Source organism: Aethalodelphis obliquidens, unplaced genomic scaffold (genome assembly GCF_003676395.1).
Source record: "Aethalodelphis obliquidens isolate GAN/ISIS:26980383/991018 unplaced genomic scaffold, ASM367639v1 scaffold70, whole genome shotgun sequence".
In the NCBI taxonomy this organism is placed as follows: domain Eukaryota; kingdom Metazoa; phylum Chordata; class Mammalia; order Artiodactyla; family Delphinidae; genus Aethalodelphis; species Aethalodelphis obliquidens.
Window position 1 is genome coordinate 6,176,640 of NW_020838014.1, and position 20,038 is coordinate 6,196,677.

General features: G+C 38.3%; 1 protein-coding gene across 1 annotated transcript in view; it reads right to left on the reverse strand.

Moving 5' to 3' along the window:
- SPAG17 (sperm associated antigen 17) overlaps positions 1-20,038 on the reverse strand; it is a 218,300-nt gene that overhangs the window by 73,546 nt on the left and 124,716 nt on the right. The window contains 7 exon segments of the mRNA XM_027091011.1: positions 409-587; positions 4,077-4,194; positions 6,174-6,349; positions 13,599-13,712; positions 15,056-15,211; positions 17,338-17,449; positions 18,966-19,202. Coding sequence (XP_026946812.1) covers positions 409-587; positions 4,077-4,194; positions 6,174-6,349; positions 13,599-13,712; positions 15,056-15,211; positions 17,338-17,449; positions 18,966-19,202 — 1,092 coding nt within the window.

Here is a 20,038-nt window from a genome sequence, read left to right on the forward strand (position 1 = left end):
AACAGCTCAATAATATTGCTTTGTTTTCCATTTACTTTCTATTTTGTTTCTTTTCATTTCCTATCTTTTATCAGATTGACTTGCTTTATGTTTTCCCATTCTTCACCCTTCCCCTATGTAATTGGGAAATTATTTACCCTATTTCAATTTTTCTAATGACTACATTTAAAACTTTATCACATATTTAAACGTTTAGTTTCTATCAATATCTGTCTAGTATGTATAGTATGTATAGCATCTAAGGCAGTGTTTTTCCTTCCAACTATATTATTCTTTGCCATTTTAAGGCATCATTCATTTTCAAATGAGTTGTTTCTCTTCCTTGTCATAGTACTGTTCCTCACCTTTAGCTTGTTTGTATTTTACTCTGCAGCAGGAAAGAGTAATTTATCTAACATATTGTTTTACCTGTGTGGATCCATCCAACAGGTATTTGACAACAGTGCCTTGACTGGTAATAACTCTTGATGCCTCCTGCTCCAGAGGTGGCATCACTGTTTTACAGAATTCATAGTGCTTCACCTTCTGGGGGTAGCTCTGTCGGACCATGATGTCCCAAGTGGGTTCCTCGTCTATAACACATTGATCTTAAAAAGAAAAAAGAGCTTACTGAGAACTGTGCAATGCTGTATGGCTGGGATCTTATCGTCCTGCTTAATTGTTTTCATTCTTTTGTCTACATCTGGTTACTAGGGCAGTTTTCATGTCATGACAGATGGCCCAGAGTACCGGTTCTTTGCTGCCTTTCTTATAGTCACATGTAGTAAATAAGGTCATTTACGAGTACGTAATACATACTTTCTCCATGTATAAGCCAGTGTTTCTAATGATGTCCAGAACATTTCAGGGCAAAATTAGGAAGGGAGAGAGTTATTCTGTCTTAGATGTTGCCTTTTCTCCCCATTGGTATTTTTCTCTCACCCTGGATGCACAATGTTCCCCTGGGGTCCCCCAGTTCCCTGGAGCCCCAGGGGAAGTCACTCACTCAGGCTTGCCCTTCTTAAATCATTTATCATCTTTCAAAGTTAACACAACCCTCTCATCTCTAACCAAGTCCAGATTTTTCTCAGAGTTCTACTCTTAGCTGGCAATCAAGAAGAAAACACCTAATAAATTCCTCCAAAAGAAAGTATTATTATTGAGAATTTCTGGTACACAGCAGCTACTCAGATTTTGCTAACTGAATAATTTCCTCTTCTCCATTTAAAAAGTGGTTTAATAACATAAAATCCAATGTCTGTCAGTGATGGAGTCTATTAAAAAATCACAGTCTATTCATTTGATGAGATGTTATCTAGATTTTAAAAGAAATACATTTGATAAATGTGTATCACCTAGAATATCCAAAATAGAGATGGAATAAAAAGGCTATTTGCAGAAAAATATTTACAATAAAATATAATTTATGTAAATTTTGCATTATCTACAACTTAACATTATTTGTTATTATGAAGGCATACATATAGCACATTTGTATAAACCTATTTGCACAAAAATCTAAGTCTTGTTAGTGTTCACTATAAGAGAAAGAGAAGGAATAGACTGTAGAGGGAAATTTCGGGTTACAGCTGCGTCTGTAATTTTAAAAATATATTTTGATTAAAGTATGACAAAAAGAGATCTTTATTTTGTCTGGCCAGCACATCAGTACTTGTTATATTATATATTATATTTTTCTGTATTAAAAGTTAAAATAAAATGGTATTGGTTCAGGAGGAAAAGAAGTGGTTTACTAACATGAAATGATGGTATTTCAAGGACTATATCAGGCTGGTGGGAAAATATTTTGGAATAAGCACCTTTCAAGGTGCTTGACCCTTCAAGTCACAGAAGTAATAATAAAATAATAAACATCTGTTGAAATATTTCTATATGTTAAATGCTCTGTGTATGTATTTTATTCAGCCCACCTCAACAACCCTTTAAGGTAGACACTTTCATTTTCCAGAGTTTTCCGATGAATAAATGGAGGCTAACTTCTCCAAGGTCACACAGCTGGTAAGAGCAGAGCTTAGATTTGAACCAAGTCTCCGTACTTAACTATTTTCTTATGCTGTAAAAACAACCACTGCTACCATGACCAAAAACAAAAGCAAAAACCTAACATTGGAATAATACTTTCCAAATTAGAAAGTATTTTCTCATTTAATATTTATAGCAACTCTGTTTAGTAGATGACGTTATTTTATAAATGAAGAAATTCAGGTGGGGAGGGGTTATGACTTGTCCAAGGTCACCCTGGCAAGAACTCAAATCTAGGCTCTTTCTTCTTGCACCGTGTGACCTTCTCTCCCTTGCCCAAGGCTGACCCTATGAAGATAGTGCTACTTTGATACTTACGCTGTAATTATATTCAGACTTGAATTAGGATAATCACAATATATGGAGGGTTTTAAAAAGATTATTTGTTACAGTTATTATTATTTTTTTTAAAGGATCCAACAGCATTTTAAAAAATAAATTTATTTATTTACTTTTGGCTGCATTGTGTCTTTGTTGCTGCATGTGGGCTTTCTCTGGTTGCAGCAAGCAGGGGCTACTCTGTTGCAGTGCGTGGGTTTCTCACTGTGGTGGCTTCTCTTGTTGCGGAGCATGGGCTCTAGAGCTCAGGCTCAGTAGCTGTGGCTCATGGGCTTAGTTTGTCCGCGGCATGTGGGATCTTCCCGGACCAGGGATTGAACCCGTGTCCCCTGCATTGGCAGGCGGATTCTTAACCACTGCACCACCAGGGAAGTCCCCAGACAGAGTTATTATTAACTACATTGTCTACCCTGACATAAAGATGAAAACATCAGACTAGAAAATGAAACTAATGGAAAAGACCGGTGAAACAAGTATTAAGCTGTGGTTTGCTAACAGAATCAAGAAAACAAGCAAGGAAACAAATATGTCCTTAAACTTAAAAAGAATATCCCTCTCAGTTCCCTCATAGCATCTTTGACTTCGGAAGACTGTCAGTGGCCTTCAGTCTTAGCACACACAGTTGGTCCCATCATGGAAAACCTGGATCACTAGGAATACTTGGAAATAGAAACAAGGGTTCATGGTCTATTTTTAATAATTCAGAAAGCCCAGTGAAAAGAAAAATTGAGATGAAATAGATCGACTACAACATTAAGTTTCTTCTCATTTGGCTGGCAACTGAATACAACATTGAATTATTTTTCAATAAGCATACTCTTTTTCTTTGGTACACTTTTTAAATATGGGGTACATAAGGAAATTATAATAGAGTATATTTGGTCATGAAAATAGGATTCACTGATATAATGTAACATTTGTCAGATGAAGAAACATGGTCCAAAGACAGTAAGTTACTGAAAGGGCCATACAGTTAATTAGAACTCAAGTCCCGGCTCTGTGCTTGCTTTGTTGCCTCTCCTACTTCTACTGCAATAGGGGGTCTTCATTTAAATAATGTTCAAATCAATCACCAATGTGGATGCCCCCCTGCATCAGGTTAATTAAAGGAGTCCTGTTGTACTTACTTATTCATCTTAATAGGTTAGGAGCCACGTACAGAATCAACAGAAGTAAGAGACCCTATAAAAGTATATATTGACACCTGGGAATGAGACTGGTTTTCTTCATCCATTTAACCTGCACTTATCTTTACCTACTCTGTGCTCACCGTCCTTTGTTTTGATCAGACCAGCAAAGTTCTGTTCCTGTGGCCCTTTGTAGAGGAAGGACACAGGACCACACAGTAGTTATTAAGAGCATTGGCTTTGCCACCACTGGACCAAGAATGGCATTTTATCTCTGCCACTTAGGAACTGAGTGACCTGGGGTAAGTTACTGAACCTTCTGATGCCTCGATTTCTTTATTTTGTGAAAGGAAATTATTAGGACTTAGTTTATAGTAGTTGTATTTTGTCATGTATGTTAAGTATTTAGATAGTGCCTGGCCCACAGTAAGTGCTCAAAAATGGTGGTCATTATTGTTATTAGCCTATTATTCATTATCAACAAGTTTATTTAACTGGTAGGAAAATACACAGTTTCAATGGTGACTGAAGTGTTTTCTATATGACTTTTTTTCCCCCTGCCTCCTCATCCTCCTGGCCAGCACTCACCTGGGGACTCTTGCCCAATGAAGGTCACTTGGAGCCCACTGGGGCAAGACACGTTCAGGCTTTGGAAGGTGGGAACATAAAGAGTCTCTTGTAAAACAGGTTCTGGTTCTACTTCTTCCTGTAAATAGTTCCACGTGTGAATAATTTCCTGTCATTTTCTAAATGAGATATCGATTTATTATGACTAAACAAAGACTTGGTGAATGCTTAGACTATGACTTGCCCAGGACTAGTGAGCCCTGCAGTGGAGCCTATAAGGATGCATGAGTCTCTACCTTTGCGCAATTGATATTTTGCCTGTAGAATGGCACACAGACATATGAAACAGCTAAATAACAGTACCAAATGGTTGGCACATCTTTCCTCAGAAAAGGGAGATATCAAAGTTAATGAGACTAGGAAAGGATCATGGAGGAGCTGAAGCTTGAACTAGGCCTTGAAAGATGCCTCAGTTTGGACATGTAGATGTAAGGGCTGACCAAGATCCCCACCAACCTTCCTTGTGTGATTCTTACAGTTTGGATGCTAGAGACATTATGCTATTAGGATATGTGTCTTTATTTTTCTATAATGAGCATACACTGCTTTTGTAGTAAGTAAAAATAATAAAACACAATAAAAAAGATTATTTATAAGTTTTAATGAGGGTTTGGGTGTGTCTACTTAACAGATTCTAAATAACTTTATGCTCACTATGCCTGAATCCCTTGTTTGGTTATACGTACTCCAGGATGAAAATTATTCGGTTACTTCCAACCCACCCCTAACGATAATCCTTTCAGTTTTTCCAGTTGATTTGCTCAGCGGCTCGCCACTAAAATCATTCCAACTGATCCCCCAGTGTTGGATCTTTAATTTATTCTCTCTAGTCCTCTACTGTTGATCATTTAGGTTGTTCTGCCTTTGTTATTAATAGAGAATAAAATCTGGATCATTGGCTGAAAATCAATTAAAAACACAAAGCAAAATTAAGAGGTAAAAGCTTATGAAATTCTGTAAAATGAAAAATACTGCTCAAAGACACAAACAAGCCATGACAAATGTATCATTACACTCAAAACCAGTAATTATCCCCCACCCTTTCATTGTCATCAATTTAAAAAAATGTTGGGTGGACCGACTGGTTTGCCACCAAATTGCTTTCAGCTAAATTAATGAGTTACCTGGGGATACTCTACTCAGTACTTGAACATTTCTACTTAAGGGTCAAGTGTCCTAGCTTGAGAAACCTCATCTAGTAAAGCTGTGTAAATATGGTGCAGAGGCCAAGTAACATTCAAACCCCATAACTTTCAAAGGGTCAGGCTCTGAAATCCAGGTCCCTGATCACTTTTTAACACTTTTTTTCTAATAAGTTGAGAATTTGTACATTGTACAAATGTTGTACACTGTACAACTGTACTAGTAAAACTGAAAGAATCAAGATTTGATCAGTAGTTTCCTTCTTGTCATTCTTTTAGAACCTCTTTTGATCTAAATACTTCTATTAGGAAAATGTTTAGAGTCAAAGAGCTCTCAAGTGTGTGAGTGTGTGTGTGTGTGTGTGTGTGAGTGTGTGTGTGTGTGCGTGCGCTTGTTTGCATATGGTGAAGGGTTAGAGGTAGAGGGTGGACTGCTCTTTAACTGGAAGTGGGTTGTCCTTTAGTCTTGCTGAATTCTTAGTACATCAATATCTAAGTCCAGATCTACCTAACAGAAGTGTTTCCACTACTTAGTTAGAGATCCTCCCCTTCCAATTGTTGTTTATCTCAATGGAATTAAATTCAGTATTGAAAATAAGGACTGGTAGGAACTTGACCATCTAAGCAAAGAACATCCAAGATTCAATGTGGAAAAATGGTTGAACTAGTTATTCTGAGTTTGAAATGAATGACCTGAGACAGTTTGTTTAAGACAGCATGTCTCCTGGTGTGGGAATTCAACTCCTGTGCGCAGACCTCTTCTTGTCCATTCAAAACTGAAAGTACAAGGAATGTTACTGAATCTGCACAGTAAAATATATGCACTGTAATAACACTATTGACATAACTCATGATTTAAAAAAGTTAACATTGAGGCAGAAGCAGAGTTTGGGAATACATGGCAAGGTCCACTTACCTTTTTCTCTTCTTCCTTTGGGAGCTCCTCTTCTTTAAGAGATTCTTTGGATTTTTCTTTGCTTTTTGTTTTCCCTTTTCCTTTGCTTTGAGGAATACTCACTATAACAGGAATTACTGTTGGAGTATGTGCTGATGGGATATTCAACATTGCTTCCAAGTTAGGATCCTTATCCTCTATAAAGAGAAAGAGGAGAAAACAAGTAAATTAGACATTTATATTTGATATGTTTGTTAAATAAAATTTACATCTCAAACATTTATACCACTTGGCAATTTTTACCTTGCTGAGTAGGATTGATCAGTTGGATAGGTTCAGGGGTAATGTAGTTGATTTGGAAATCAAAATTGTAGCTTAGAAATTTGAGGCACTTAATACTTTGATGCATTTGATTGAGTCATGATTTCACACACTCTTGCCTCCCTATCTAGATTGTAAACTCCTAATGATAGGGCAGTAACCATCTCTTCATTTTTTTGAGAAATATTTATTGAGGCTCATATGTAAAACGTGTGCAGCAGTGGATAATAATAAAAAAGAAAAATAAAGGACCTTATGAAGTCAAAATAGTCTAAATAAGATCTGTACTCAAATAGCTTCAATACAAGGACATATTAAATAGAAACATAAGGGATACAAACAAGGAAATTTAGAAAAGAAATAGATTATTTCTGGCTGAGATGATAAAAGAAGTTTTCTTATTGAAGACTGATTTTATTCTGGGTTTAATGGATTGTTAGAATTCTAAAAGGAGAGCCAATCCATGGAGGAACTATGTTGGAAACTTCCAAGCATCCCCTTACGTCTTAGGTTATATTCTCTTCTGGGTTCCAGGGTAACACTCCCACCTGGATCTCCTCTTACCTCTTTGGTTATTTTTTTCGCAGTCTCCTTTACTAACTCTTCCTCTTTGTTAAATGTTGGTAGGTCCCAGTCTTTTTCCCCCTTCTCATTACACAACAGATGTTCTCAACTCTGGCTGCACATAATCATTTTTCATGGAATTAAACGAAATGCTCAGGCCCCCACCTTGACTCTCTGGGGACGAGGCCCAGGCATTTATAGTTGTGAAACACAATCACATGTGATTGTGATACACAGTGAGGGCTGAGAGCCTTTATTATCTCTATTAGATCTGAGTATCTTGTTCACTACTGGGGCTCCAGCTGTCACCTACATTTGAATGACTGCAAAATTTACATCTCCGGGCACAAGCTTTCTTCTCAGCTTCAGATCTGTATTTCCAACTGCTCTTAGACATCTACCCCTGCTTGCGGTACTGGAGACATTTCAAAATCAGTAAGTCTCTCCTCTTCCAAGCAGATAACCCTCCCTCCTATGTTCTCAACCTCAGTCAATGCCATGACCAATCATGCACTTTGTTTCTCAAGTTAGACATTGAGATTGTATGCATTTTCTCTTTTTGACTCACCCTATACATCCAACCAGTCACGGAGCCCTCAGAAATTTCTCTCAAATCATGCCTCTCCTATCTATTCCTACCACCTTAGTTCATATTCTTATTCACTTGCTTGATGTTTTGTAGCAGTTTCCTAATACCACCACCTCAGTGTACTTTCCAAACTATCACTATGATTATATTCCTAAAATGAAATCTTTTCATGTCACTTCCCTTTTCGTACTTGAAAAACTCTGGCACTCACAAATCTTATAGGACACACAATGCTCACCCTCCTCCACTCCAGTCACACTCAACCTCTCATTTTTCTGTAAAGATGTCATGCTTTTACCCAACTGTGTATTTATACAAATGGTTCTTACTGTCTAGAATTCCCTTTCTTTGCTGCTTTGTCAGGATAATTCCTACTCACCTATAAAGTCTCATCTCAGATGCTATGCTTTCTCTCTCAAGTATTTTCTGGCTGTCCCCAGTACTTGGTTTATATATAATTTCTAGCACTTATGCAGTTATTTCACTATTTATGGTTTCTGTTCCCATTAGACAATAAATTCTTTGAGTAGCTGTAACATGGTTTTATTCATCTTAGTGACTCAGTGCCAGCAAGATGCCTGACTCATAGCAAGTACAGAATATAAATAGCGAATGGCATCTAGTTAGAAGCAGCTGGAAACTCCTCCCTCTCATCCCCATCCATTTACTCAATCAGTAAATATTTACTGAGTACCTACTACTATGTACCATGCATTGGGTAACCAGTGATGAATGAGACATCAGGAACTTGTAACGTAATGAGAAGTTCAGACGAAGAGAACCTCAGGTATTCAATGTCATGTGTTAAGCCCGTGATAGGAAAAGTACAGAGTGACAGGGGAACCCAGAAGAAAGGCATTTGCCACAAAACACTTCCATACAAGCTGTACTTTATACAGTTGTCCTTCAGTATACACAGGGGGTTGGTCCCAGAACACCCCATGGATACCAATATCTGTGGATGCTCAAGTCCCTTATATAAAATAGTGTAGTATTTATTTGCATATAACCTATGGACATTCTCCCATATACTTTAAATCATTTCTAGATTAATTATAATACCTAATACAATGTAAATGCTATAAAATAGTTATTATACTGCATCATTTAGGAAATAATGACAAAAAATTAGTCTGTACATGTTCAGTACAGACGGAATCATGCAACCATCATGTGCTTAACTACATGGTACACGTCAGCAACAACAAAACATTATCTTTCTTTCAACACTTACAGATGGCTTTTGTTTAATGACCCAAAAGAGAAATACATGGAATAAAACATAGACTATTTAAAATACATATAGAAAATATAATCATAGAAAAAATATTAATTCTCTTTCTCTCTCTCACACACACACACATAGTGTTAACAATCACCAAAACCCTAGTTCTCCTGTCTTGCATGATGATGATGATGATGATGATGATGATGACTGCTATATGGTGTCTATGGTACCGATGTGGCAAGGCGATGAGATGTGTGGCACTCTAGGTAAGTGATGAGACATCAGGCTGAGTTAAGACTTCTGACAGGATGTCAGAAGGATTATCTAGTCAGGAGAATTGGGTTCCAATTGCAGACACTGTCACTTTGGAGGAGGCTCAATAATACTAATGTCAGGATATCTGGAGGTGAGGGCTGAGGATCTTAAAGCATTGAAGTTCTAGGCTTCACAACTGCAGATGCTTTAGTTAGAAACACTGTTATAGGAAGCTGTTTCTTCCTTTTCTTTGCATCATCAAACAAGTCTTGCAATGATTGTTGGCATACTGCTATACCTTGGATACCACAGAGGCTTCAGTCCATCAAAGGATTGTACTTGAGGATCATATCCTTTAACACTTGCACCTACTGAAAAAGCACTGCAATATTTTCACATGTCCAAATTGATGGCTCTGCTTCCTCTAAATTTTCTCTGTAGAAAAAATCATCTGTAGATGACTTCGGCAAATCTTTGAGCTCCTTGTTGGTAAGGATTCCTCTATACTCTTCTATGTGTTCCTTGATGTCACCCTAGATCATGTCAAAGAAGCCTCCGCCCCGCAACTTCCCTTGCAACATTCAAGATATTCCCGATTTCTACATCAATAGTGGGGAAGCCCCTGAGATCATTGACTACCTCACACCATAATGGCTTCCAACATGCATTGACTGTCTTAGGCTTCAGGGCACCTACAGCCTCTGCAGTAAGCACAGTTCCAACCATAATTGTGACGCTCTTCCATAAATCCACTATTTTTTTTATAAATTTATTTATTTATTTACTTACTTTTGGCTGCATTGGGTCTTTGTTGCTGTGCGTGGGCTTCCTCTAGTTGTGGTGAGCAGGAGCTACTCTTCATTGCGGTGCGCGGGCTTCTCATTGCAGTGTCTTCTCTTGTTGCCAAGTGCGGGCTCTAGGAGCGTGGGCTTCAGTAGTTGCAGCACACGGGCTCAGTAGTTGTGGTGCACGGGCTTAGCTGCTCTGCAGCATATGGGATCTTCCTGGATCAGGGATGGAACCCGTGTCCCCTGCATTGGCAGGCGGTTTCTTAACCACTGCACCACGAGGGAAGTCCCTAAATCCACAATGTTGCAATCAGGGTTAGCACCAAGGGCAGCATGAATCTTCCTGAAGGTGAGGCAGGTATAAGTTGCCTTAATGTCCTCGATGATGCCTTGATTGAGTGGCTGCAGCAGTGATACAGTGTTAGGAGGCAGGAACATCACTTCCACTTCCTTGTCAATGAGGCAGAGAAATTGAGTTAGTTGGGAGCATTGTCAATTATGAGGAGCACCTTGAATGGTAGCTCTTTCTCTTTGAGGTATTTCTTCATTTTAGGAATGAAGCACCGGTGGAACCATTCCAAGAACAAGACGGCTGTCACCCAAGCTTTCCTGTTGTGCTGCCAGAACAGCATAGACAATTTTTGTTTTTGTTCTTTTGGGCCCAGGAGTTGTTTGCTCATAGACTAGGCTTGATCATGTGACCTGCTGCATTGCCACATAGCCCGAGAGTAAGGTAAGCTTTCCAGTCCTTGAACCCCAGGGCCTGCTCGGCATTCTGACGGATGTAGGTACGACTGGGCATCAGCCTGTTTTATCACAATTGAAGACTTGCTCTAGAAGGTAGCCTTTCTCTTCTTGAGTTCTTCTGGGAACACTGATGTTGCTTTGGCACTGGCTGATGTCGATTCTCCTGTGATCTTTAAGTTCTTGAGGGTGTAGCATTTTACCAGCTAACCAGCCATCTATTAGCGCCCTTAAACTCCTTCCTCTCACTCTCCTCACCCCTCACAACAGTGCACACAGAGGCTAAGTGCTCTTTCACGCGTAATTTTGCCATCCAAAGGGACATACTTTCGTAACATGTCCCCTAGCCACATACAAAATACAAGCACTTTGTAAGCACTTTGTCATGAACCTGTGAGACCATTTTTGCCATTGTAGGGGCAGCTCTAACCCTTCCATGAACTTCGGCTTCTTTCTGCTTTACTGTGAGAATGTTCCATTTGTTCTTGGTGACCTTACATCCCACTTTGGCAAGCTACACGCCACTTTTCAGAAGATCAAAGATCTGTATTTTCTTGTCGAGAGACAGCACTTTCTGCTCTCTCTTGGCTTTTGAGGAATTGTTTTGACAACTTAACTGCTTTTTGGGAGCCATTTTTCACAGAAACCAAGCATGAACACACAATACAAGTAGCAAACGAACGGGACACCAGACCAGCAATGCTCAGACAATGAGCACTGGAGAGAGTGCAGGTCTGTGACGTGGTAGGTGGCCACAGTAGGGTGTGCCTACACATCACTTCATTCACGTGGCTTCAGCATAGTGATCGGCATGGGGCAAATTTGGGGGCAAAATTTTGCTTTTTGCAACTTTCTGGAATTTTTTTAAAAATAATATTTTCAATTCAAGGTTGGTCGAATCTGCGAATTCAGAACCCATGGATATGGGATACAGAGGACTGACTGTACTGCGCAGTTTGCTTTTCCACAAACGTGTCATGCTTTTACACTACTGAGCTTTTGCACATGCTATTCCTGGTATAGAATTCCCTTCCTTTGATTCTTTGCCTAAGCAATTTCCACTCAACTCCAAAGACCCAGTTCACATGGGTGAAGCATTCCTCAGAGCAAGTAACCTGTAATCTGAGTCCTGAAGTATAGGAGGAAGTTCATTATTGAAAGTGGTGATGTACGTAGCAAGAGAAAGAATTCTGAGCAAGGGGCACAACATGGGCAATTGGTCAGAGATAAGACAGAGCACAGTTCATCAAGGAACTGAAAGGCACAAAAAGGACTAGGGTAGCCAAGAGCTGGAGATAACCTAAATGTCCACTGACAGACGACTGGATAAATAAAATGTGCTGTATACATTCAGTGGAATGCTGTTCAGTCTTAAGAAAGAAATTCTGTAATGTGTAACAATGTGGATGATCCTTGAGCACATTATGCTAAGTGAAATAAGCCAGTCATAGAAAGACAAACACTGCATGATTCCACTTATGTGAGGTATCTAAAATAGTTGAATTCATAGAATCAAAGAGTAGAATGGTGGTTGTCAGGGGCTGCGGAGAGAAGGAAATTGGAAGCATAAAGTAATATCATAATCAACGGGCATAAGTTTCAGTTAAGCAAGATCAATAAGCTCTAGAGAGCTGTATATATTGAATTAAGAGGGGGGAATTGGATTGGAAATTTGTTTAGCCACTAGCAGATAAACGTTCTTAAATATTAGTATTATATGCATCCTTAAGGAAGTTATAATATATTTTTTACCAAGACTCATGCCTTCAACTTTTTTAATATACAGGAAGTAAAACATTACTTATTATCTACACTATAAACATTTTCAAACGCAGTATCTATAAACTGAAATTAGGAACATCTGTATTAAATGGAAAGATTACATATTAATTTAAGGATTAGATCAAGAATAAGTAAATCACTTAGAAAATAGCAGCAACATAGTTGATATAGAGTAGGGTGTAAATATCTTAATGTAAAATAATGATAACCTTGTTCAGTAGGAGTATGGTTTGTTAGTGACTGTGTGTGATTGTGGATTTTAATACATAATTTGTTAGGCAACAAATGACTTTTCCAAGTGTTGGATTAAAAATGAATCAACTACAAAATTAAAAGTCAAACCCCCAAATAAAGCAAAAATACTAACAAATTTAATGGGCTCTCTAACCCACTAAAGTACTACAATACTTGGCACAAGGTAAGAAACATGGATTAATGATCCATGGGAATATTGTCTCTAGAGAAATGAAACTACATAGTACGGCAGATAATTGGATCACCACAATTCACATGTAGTTTAAGGTCACACAACATAGGGATTACCTTTTGATTTTATAAAGCTTTTTTTTTTTAATCTCTTGTGGTTAGATCCCTATAAAATGCATGAGAACCCACAAGATTTCCTAACTGGTTCTTGGTAAAGTGACAGGTCATTTTGTGGTTTGTAAGGAAATAGCTTCCAGTTGGAGAATTTGTTTATTAAGAGTAGGGTAAATAAATCCTTCAAGATGTCCAATGAATGGCTCCTTTAAGATTAATGTTCTGAAGCACATTGAGGAGTTCCATAAACACAGGATTCATAGAAATATTATTCTGTAGAAAATCAAGAGGATTCTTTGGCAAATCATGTTTTTTTTGGTACCAACTAACAGACTTATTTTCATGGGTTAGTTAACAAAGATAACTTATATGTATGTACATGTGGTTATATGTGAGATTATATGTATGAAAAGTGCTGTTTAAAATGTCAAACTATTGTTATTTCTACGTATGCAAGATTATATATGTACATACATATGTACACACACATATGTATGTACACACACATATATTCCCACTGCTCAGGAAATGAGGGGCATTAAATCAGAACATGTTTATCAACAAGTAAGCTGATGGAGGGTGGGCAGCTGCCCTTGGTCACGGGACACTTATCCTTTCTGTTGTGTTTAATTCACCTGGCGCCATTCCACTCGATCCATAGTAACTTATTGAGAGGCAGATTCCATTTTCCAAGGTGGCAGAAAAAGATCCAAACTTGCTGACAGCTTTATTCTCTGCATTTGATTCTTCTAAAAGATAAAATCAAATCAAGGACATTTTTGTTTTATCAAAAAGAAATGTAAGCAAAACTCAGTGTGAAGTGGAAATCACCCAAATATGTAAAAGCATGGATATGATTAAGTAAATTATGATATGTACATATACCAATGAATTATTATGAAATCATTAAAAAGTCTTTTTTTTTAAAATCTTTAGATATATATTTTTTAATCAAAGTATAATTGACTTACATTAGTTTCAGGTACACAGCATAGTGGTTTGATATTTTTATAGATTATGCACCATACAGTTATTATAATATGATTTTAAAAAATATTTAATGAATAGGAAACTGCTCATCATGATAAAGTGAAAGACATACACTGTGAATAGTGGTTACTGTTGGGATGGTAGAATTATGAGCAACTGTCATCTTTTTTAAAGTATTCCTATATTTCCTAATTTTTATACTAAACCATATATTTTTATATCAGATAAAACAAAGAAGAGTAATTTTTAAATTTCTGTTTTTAAGTTCTTGGGTACATTCAAACTTGTCAAACATTGTATTCTTACCTTGAATTTATAAAACACTGTGACTATAACTAAATTTATTAGCTAGATTTAGTTATTGATCTTATTACTTATTACTAACTTGAGTCCAAAAGCATTTTATTAATTAACTCATCTCCATTTGCAGGTATAACCTACACTGGGCAAGAAGCAATTAATTTTTCCAGCTGGTGTTGCCGGGACATGTTAAATGGTGTTATCAAGAAGTTTCATGGTGTATGATCAATGGACATCCACTTGGAACTCTCATCTACAAGCAGGTCGAGATGCTCATGGCCAAATTTAGGATTTTTTTCTTGTTCTTGCAGTTTAAGAAAATTGATACTACATGGAGATCCAAGTGATAGATCATAGATAGAAACCCTATCATTCACAGTCAATATTGCAGAGAAGCCAAACCTTCAGTAGGAATCAATTAATAAGGACCTGAGTCCTAGAGACTGCACTTGGTACAGTGCATTAAACAAAATTCAGAACAGAAAGGACATTGCAAACTCAATGTTGCTACAAAAAGGTAGCCAGGCGAGGTAGACTCTGCATGTCAGCTGGAATCAAGAGCTGGGTTCCCAGAAGAGGCAAAACCAAGTAAGCAGCCCACTGTAGATGGGCTATGTATATGATGTATATCCCCTTTGCATTAGGGAAAGTGTATATAAACAAGATGGCAAAACACTTCAGTTATCATCTGTAAAAATTACACATGCTACCTGCCAGGGATGCATGTGTTTCTGTTAGGTGGATAGGTTTGACCTATGGTGGAAGTACTGATACCCACTGCCACAAAGATGCAGCTGCTTACCTTTTTCAAAATGTTGCTCTCCTTCTCCTTCTCCTTCCTCATCTTCTGAAGGATAATCCTCTTTTTTCTCCTTTTTCAAAATTTTCTTAGGGTCTCTTAAATGAATTAAAAAATTGTGCTTGTCCTTTTTCACTTTCACTTTGATAAAAGTTGGGCCTGGAGAAGAATCATGGGATAGAAAATGGGCTGATTGTGATGCCCCAATTAAGCTCTGTGATAAGACCTCTAAATAATGCTGCATAGCATTTAAGTCAGGGACTAGAAATACCTAGGGATGTCATTACTTTTATAAAAAGATACCTAAAAGAAAAAAGTGTTGGTGGAATTCCAGGAAGGAACAGCAGGTGGATCAGGGAGATGTTTGCAGACTTTCTGCTCATACCTAAAATCCAATTACAGAAGGGAGAGTAAATTGGCTAAGGTATACCTATACTCAACTTTATGATCAATCACACATGATGGTTAACGTGAAAGGATTTTGTAATTGATAAAGAATTGCATAAACGTTAGTTACAGTAGTTATTATTGTTAGTAGGAACATATAAGAATTTCCCAAACAAAACATTTTCTGCTAGTGTTCTGACTCATTCTTTGTCTCCTCTTCCAGCTTTTTTCTTTTTTTTTTTAACCCAGCCTTTCCTTTTCAACTTTCATTGAATGATCATATCTCAAAGTTGATAGAATTAAGATAAAAATGTACTTACTATGAACCATCTGAAACATATATATTACATGCATATGCAAATATTGATAAGAGTAAAGAACGGTTACTGAAAATGGAACATAGCATTTTAAAACTTGAGTCCAGTGCTTTTCTCAGTTCTGTGATTCTGAGTTCCATTTTTAGTTACTACTATTTGTACCCTACACCCAGGGTTGATATTCAAAATATTAAACACTAAAAAATATTGTAATATAAATAAATATGCACACCTATCTATTAATAAAAATCCCTTTCATGTTTTAAATGTCTTTATTTTTATTTATTTTTTTTGGCTGCACCAAGTGGCCTGCGGGATCTCAGTTCCCGACCAGGGATCAAAGCCCGCCCCCTGCAGTGGAAGCCGGAGTCCTCACCACTGGACCGCCAGGGAAGTCCCCCCTTTCATGTTTTAAATAAACAAACTTTATATAATAAAACAGTCTGGCATTTGATATAAGTTGTACCACAAACCATTCTTTAAGTAATTTGAATAATTTGTAGGCCTTTTTAGTTTAAAAATCATTGGTAGGATCTTTTGTTTGATGTGGCAGTTACTATCTAATGATGCTTGAGCCATGATTCCACATAGGGAATAGCGTTCTCACTCTTGTAATGATTTCCTCATTAAATTGATGGTCATTTGATGATAGGAAGGAAGGAAGGGAGGGAGGAAGGGAAGAAGGGAGGAAGGGAGAAAGGGAGGAAGGAAGGAAGGAAAATTAAGAGAGGGCTGGAGGAAGGGTAGGGAGTGAGAAGGGGCGGGCTGGTGTCGCAGGCAGAGTGTGGATGGGAGGAGCCCTGGTGTCCCTTGTTGGGTTGCATAATCTTGTGGACATTAAACAGGATCTTGCTTACACTCCCTCCCCACTGACTTTTCCCAGCTCTCAGAGACCACAGCTCCCTACTAGACAATAAGCTGTCAAATAAAACCCAGGTCCTCAAACCCATCCTAAGAAATCTTTAAAGCAAAGTGAAAAGAGAAGCTCTATAAGATGTCCCCAGTAAGTTCCCTAGAGCCCAGATCTGCTCTTCCCTTGGGGAGAATGAAACATTTCCTTTTTCCAGACTAGGTCCTCCTCAGCTCATCTCCAAGACCTCCCTCCCACTTAATGACTTCTGAATCCAGAGGCAATTTCTTTATAGCAAAAATAACTGGATATTGGCAGCAGGCCCCCAAACTCTGTGCTCCAGAAACCAAATCAGGAATTTGCTCTAAATTCACAGTATGTGCTTAGTTTCTGAGATAACACTATGTGTTGTAATTAACATTATTAAGTAACGATTTGCTTACTGCAGTTACTATTATACTATTTTCCAATCCTATGGAAATATTTTCATATTTTAACAACTGGAATGTTTGTCTTAGTGTGCCCAGGTAACCTCACGGCTGGTCTGTGCCTTGCAGAGGCTATTACAACAGAAGAGTGTGAAGTCTGAAAGTGGGGAACGTTGTGCATAAATGAATCACTGGGGGCACATTACTACTCTCACGTATCATACTCAGGAGTACAAGGCCCCAGGATTATCTGAAATGGGTTAATATCTTCCAAACCATTAACCAGCTGCTTTCAAAATGTACCTTTTTCAAATGTTGTCTTTTCTACTTCAATCTGCCCTCCATCGGAAGGATACAGATAATAATTTGTTCCTGAGATTTGGACTGGTACTTCTCCCATGTTGTATCCACGAAACTAGAAAAGAAAACATCATGCTTTGAGTGTGGAATGGCAATGGACAAAAATTAGGTCATCCATGTGAGCCAGTTAAAGCTGCCATAAGCCTAATTTCTGCTAAATGATTTGTCACTTTGTAGACTCAGAGGCCAGTGTCCATCTTATCTTTGGCACCTCCTGTAGTGTTATAATGACAGGTAGAATTAAAGAAGGTACATGATTTTAAACTCTGTTCACTGGAGCATCCTCATAACCCAGTGCAATTCAAATCACTGGACTATTGCCAAGGCAGTGCAAAAAGTTATCAATTTCTCCTTCATTGGCTGTTAATTTCCTGTTTAAAGAGAGCTAATATACTGAGGAGTATTGGTACTTTACATTTTAGAAGGTCAAGTGTTAAAGACTTTTTTTTTTTTTTTTTTTACTAAGTGTCGCTAATAGAGCTCCAAGTGATACTGATGCAGGCTAAAGCTTGAGAACAACTGGCTCAGAGTAGTAACTAGAAAGGACAAGGGCTGTTACTTTTTTTCCCATCTTTTTTTTTTTCTGATTAGGTTTTTCTCATAAAACAGCTTGAGGGAGAGATTGGCAAAGGGAAGGTTTCACAAAAGCATACAGGCAAGTAACGTGGGTGCATACAGAGAGACAGCCCAATGTACTCAGCAAGTCCCATCATCTGAGACAGAAAAAGCCAACCTCTTTGTCCACTATTGTAACTGAGCAGGACTCTGTGGGCCTTCCTGGGACAGACTCCTCCCCCATATCCTCTGCTTTAGCTCCTCTGAAGTACCTAGATAATAGTATTTGAGGCACATTTCCTGAGTTGCCTTACAGATACTAAAACCAGCACCAAATGGAAGAAATGAACTATTGTACTTGATGACCATGAGCACCATAGCCCCCAGACCTACTGGTGCCTAAGGATTGATAATGTTAACCCCTGTGACACTGCCCTGTTACCTCACCATCAACCAATCAGAGAAGTCTTCAGGAGATGGTCACATACCCTGCGACTTCCCTCCCTCACCTGGCCTTTAAAAATGCTTTCCTGAAACCCATTGGGAAGTTGGTTGCTTTGAGCACTAGCTGCCCAGGACTCCTTGCTTGGTGCCCTGCGATAAACGTTGCACTTTCCTTCACCACAACCCGGTGTCAGTAGACTGGCGTTACTGTGTGCAGGCAAGTGGACCCAAGTTTGGTTTGATACAATGCTGACCTATCACAGTTGCTTATTTACATACACCTAAGTGAATGCTTTTGTGTCAAATTTCCATCTTTACCACCCCTAGAAACCTAGCTTCATGGCACTCAAGAAAAACTGGCCTAAGGGTGTTCCTGTCTTGATGATCAGCTGCAAAGAAGGTCCTAGGTATCACAGGATGGACTGCAGGTCTGAGATCTTCTATACTAGAAGAAACCCCAAGGCCTCTGTGGTGGCAGTGAAGACGGAAAACCTTATGTTTCCACAGAAGCTGTGTTCTTCCCCAAACAATTAGGAATGACCCAAAGGAGCTTTTTAGAAAATTGATTTTACCGAGTAAATGATCTCAGGTTCTGGTTCCTGGAGGGGCTCCTCTGTTATTTCCAGGATCTTTATTTGCGCTTCTTCCAATTTCTCCTTTAAAAAATTTTCTCTCTTGATATTCCTACTATCTTCTTTCTCTAGTTTTTCCTTGCCTTTCTTTTTACCAGAGTCCTTACTCTTCTTTTCTGCTTTTCTTTCTTCCTTTAAGCGTTCCTCTTCAGCTAACCTATCTTGTTCTTTCCATGCCTGTAAACACATTTTTAAAAAATTAATAGGATTTTGAAACAAATCTGATCCTATTCAGGTTCACTCTGGAGAATATTTAACATGATTTTTATAAGCTGTATCTCTGATGGATCAAAATACTGAGCTAGAAATTGTGGTGTCGTCCTTGATTCTCTTTCTCTCACCCAACTTCTGTATGCTAAACCCTGCCAATCCTCTGCAGAGATCTCTCTTCACTTCAGCTTTTTCTCTCACCCTCTGTTGAAATTTTCTTTACTTCAGGTCTTTTTATCTTTAACCTGAACTATTGCATCAGCCTCTTAGCTGGTCTCCCTGGCTCTTATACTTTTCCACAAGAATCCAATCCCCAATTTAGGTTCTAAACATGGTTAATCAGCAGTATGGTAGAAAAGATGTACAAAGAAACATTCCTGGCATAAAATATTTCAGAAATGATGGCTAAAATATCAAATCATCATTGTAATGCATAGCAATGTAATGCAATGCATTGTAATGCATAGCAATGTTGGCAGCAAAGTAAAAAATATGAGAAAGCACTAATTCAATGAGGGAAGGAAGCACTGAAAACAGCAGTTTCCCAGGGTTATCTGCCTATCCCTGGAAGCCAAGAACTTGGGTTTTGGGAGTTATAGGGACTAGAGCCAGAACCCAGGAGATCAGAGACCTGTGAATAGCATGGGTATTTTTTTAAAATGACACCTTCACTGAGTGAACTAGAAAAAAATCTTGCCCCATAGAGTAAAATCATGAAAGTTAGTCAGCTTCCCTGGCCCTGAGTTAAAGTAGGAGCAGAGAGGGCAGGAGGAAATTGGCCCTGAGAACGCTTAACCACAAGC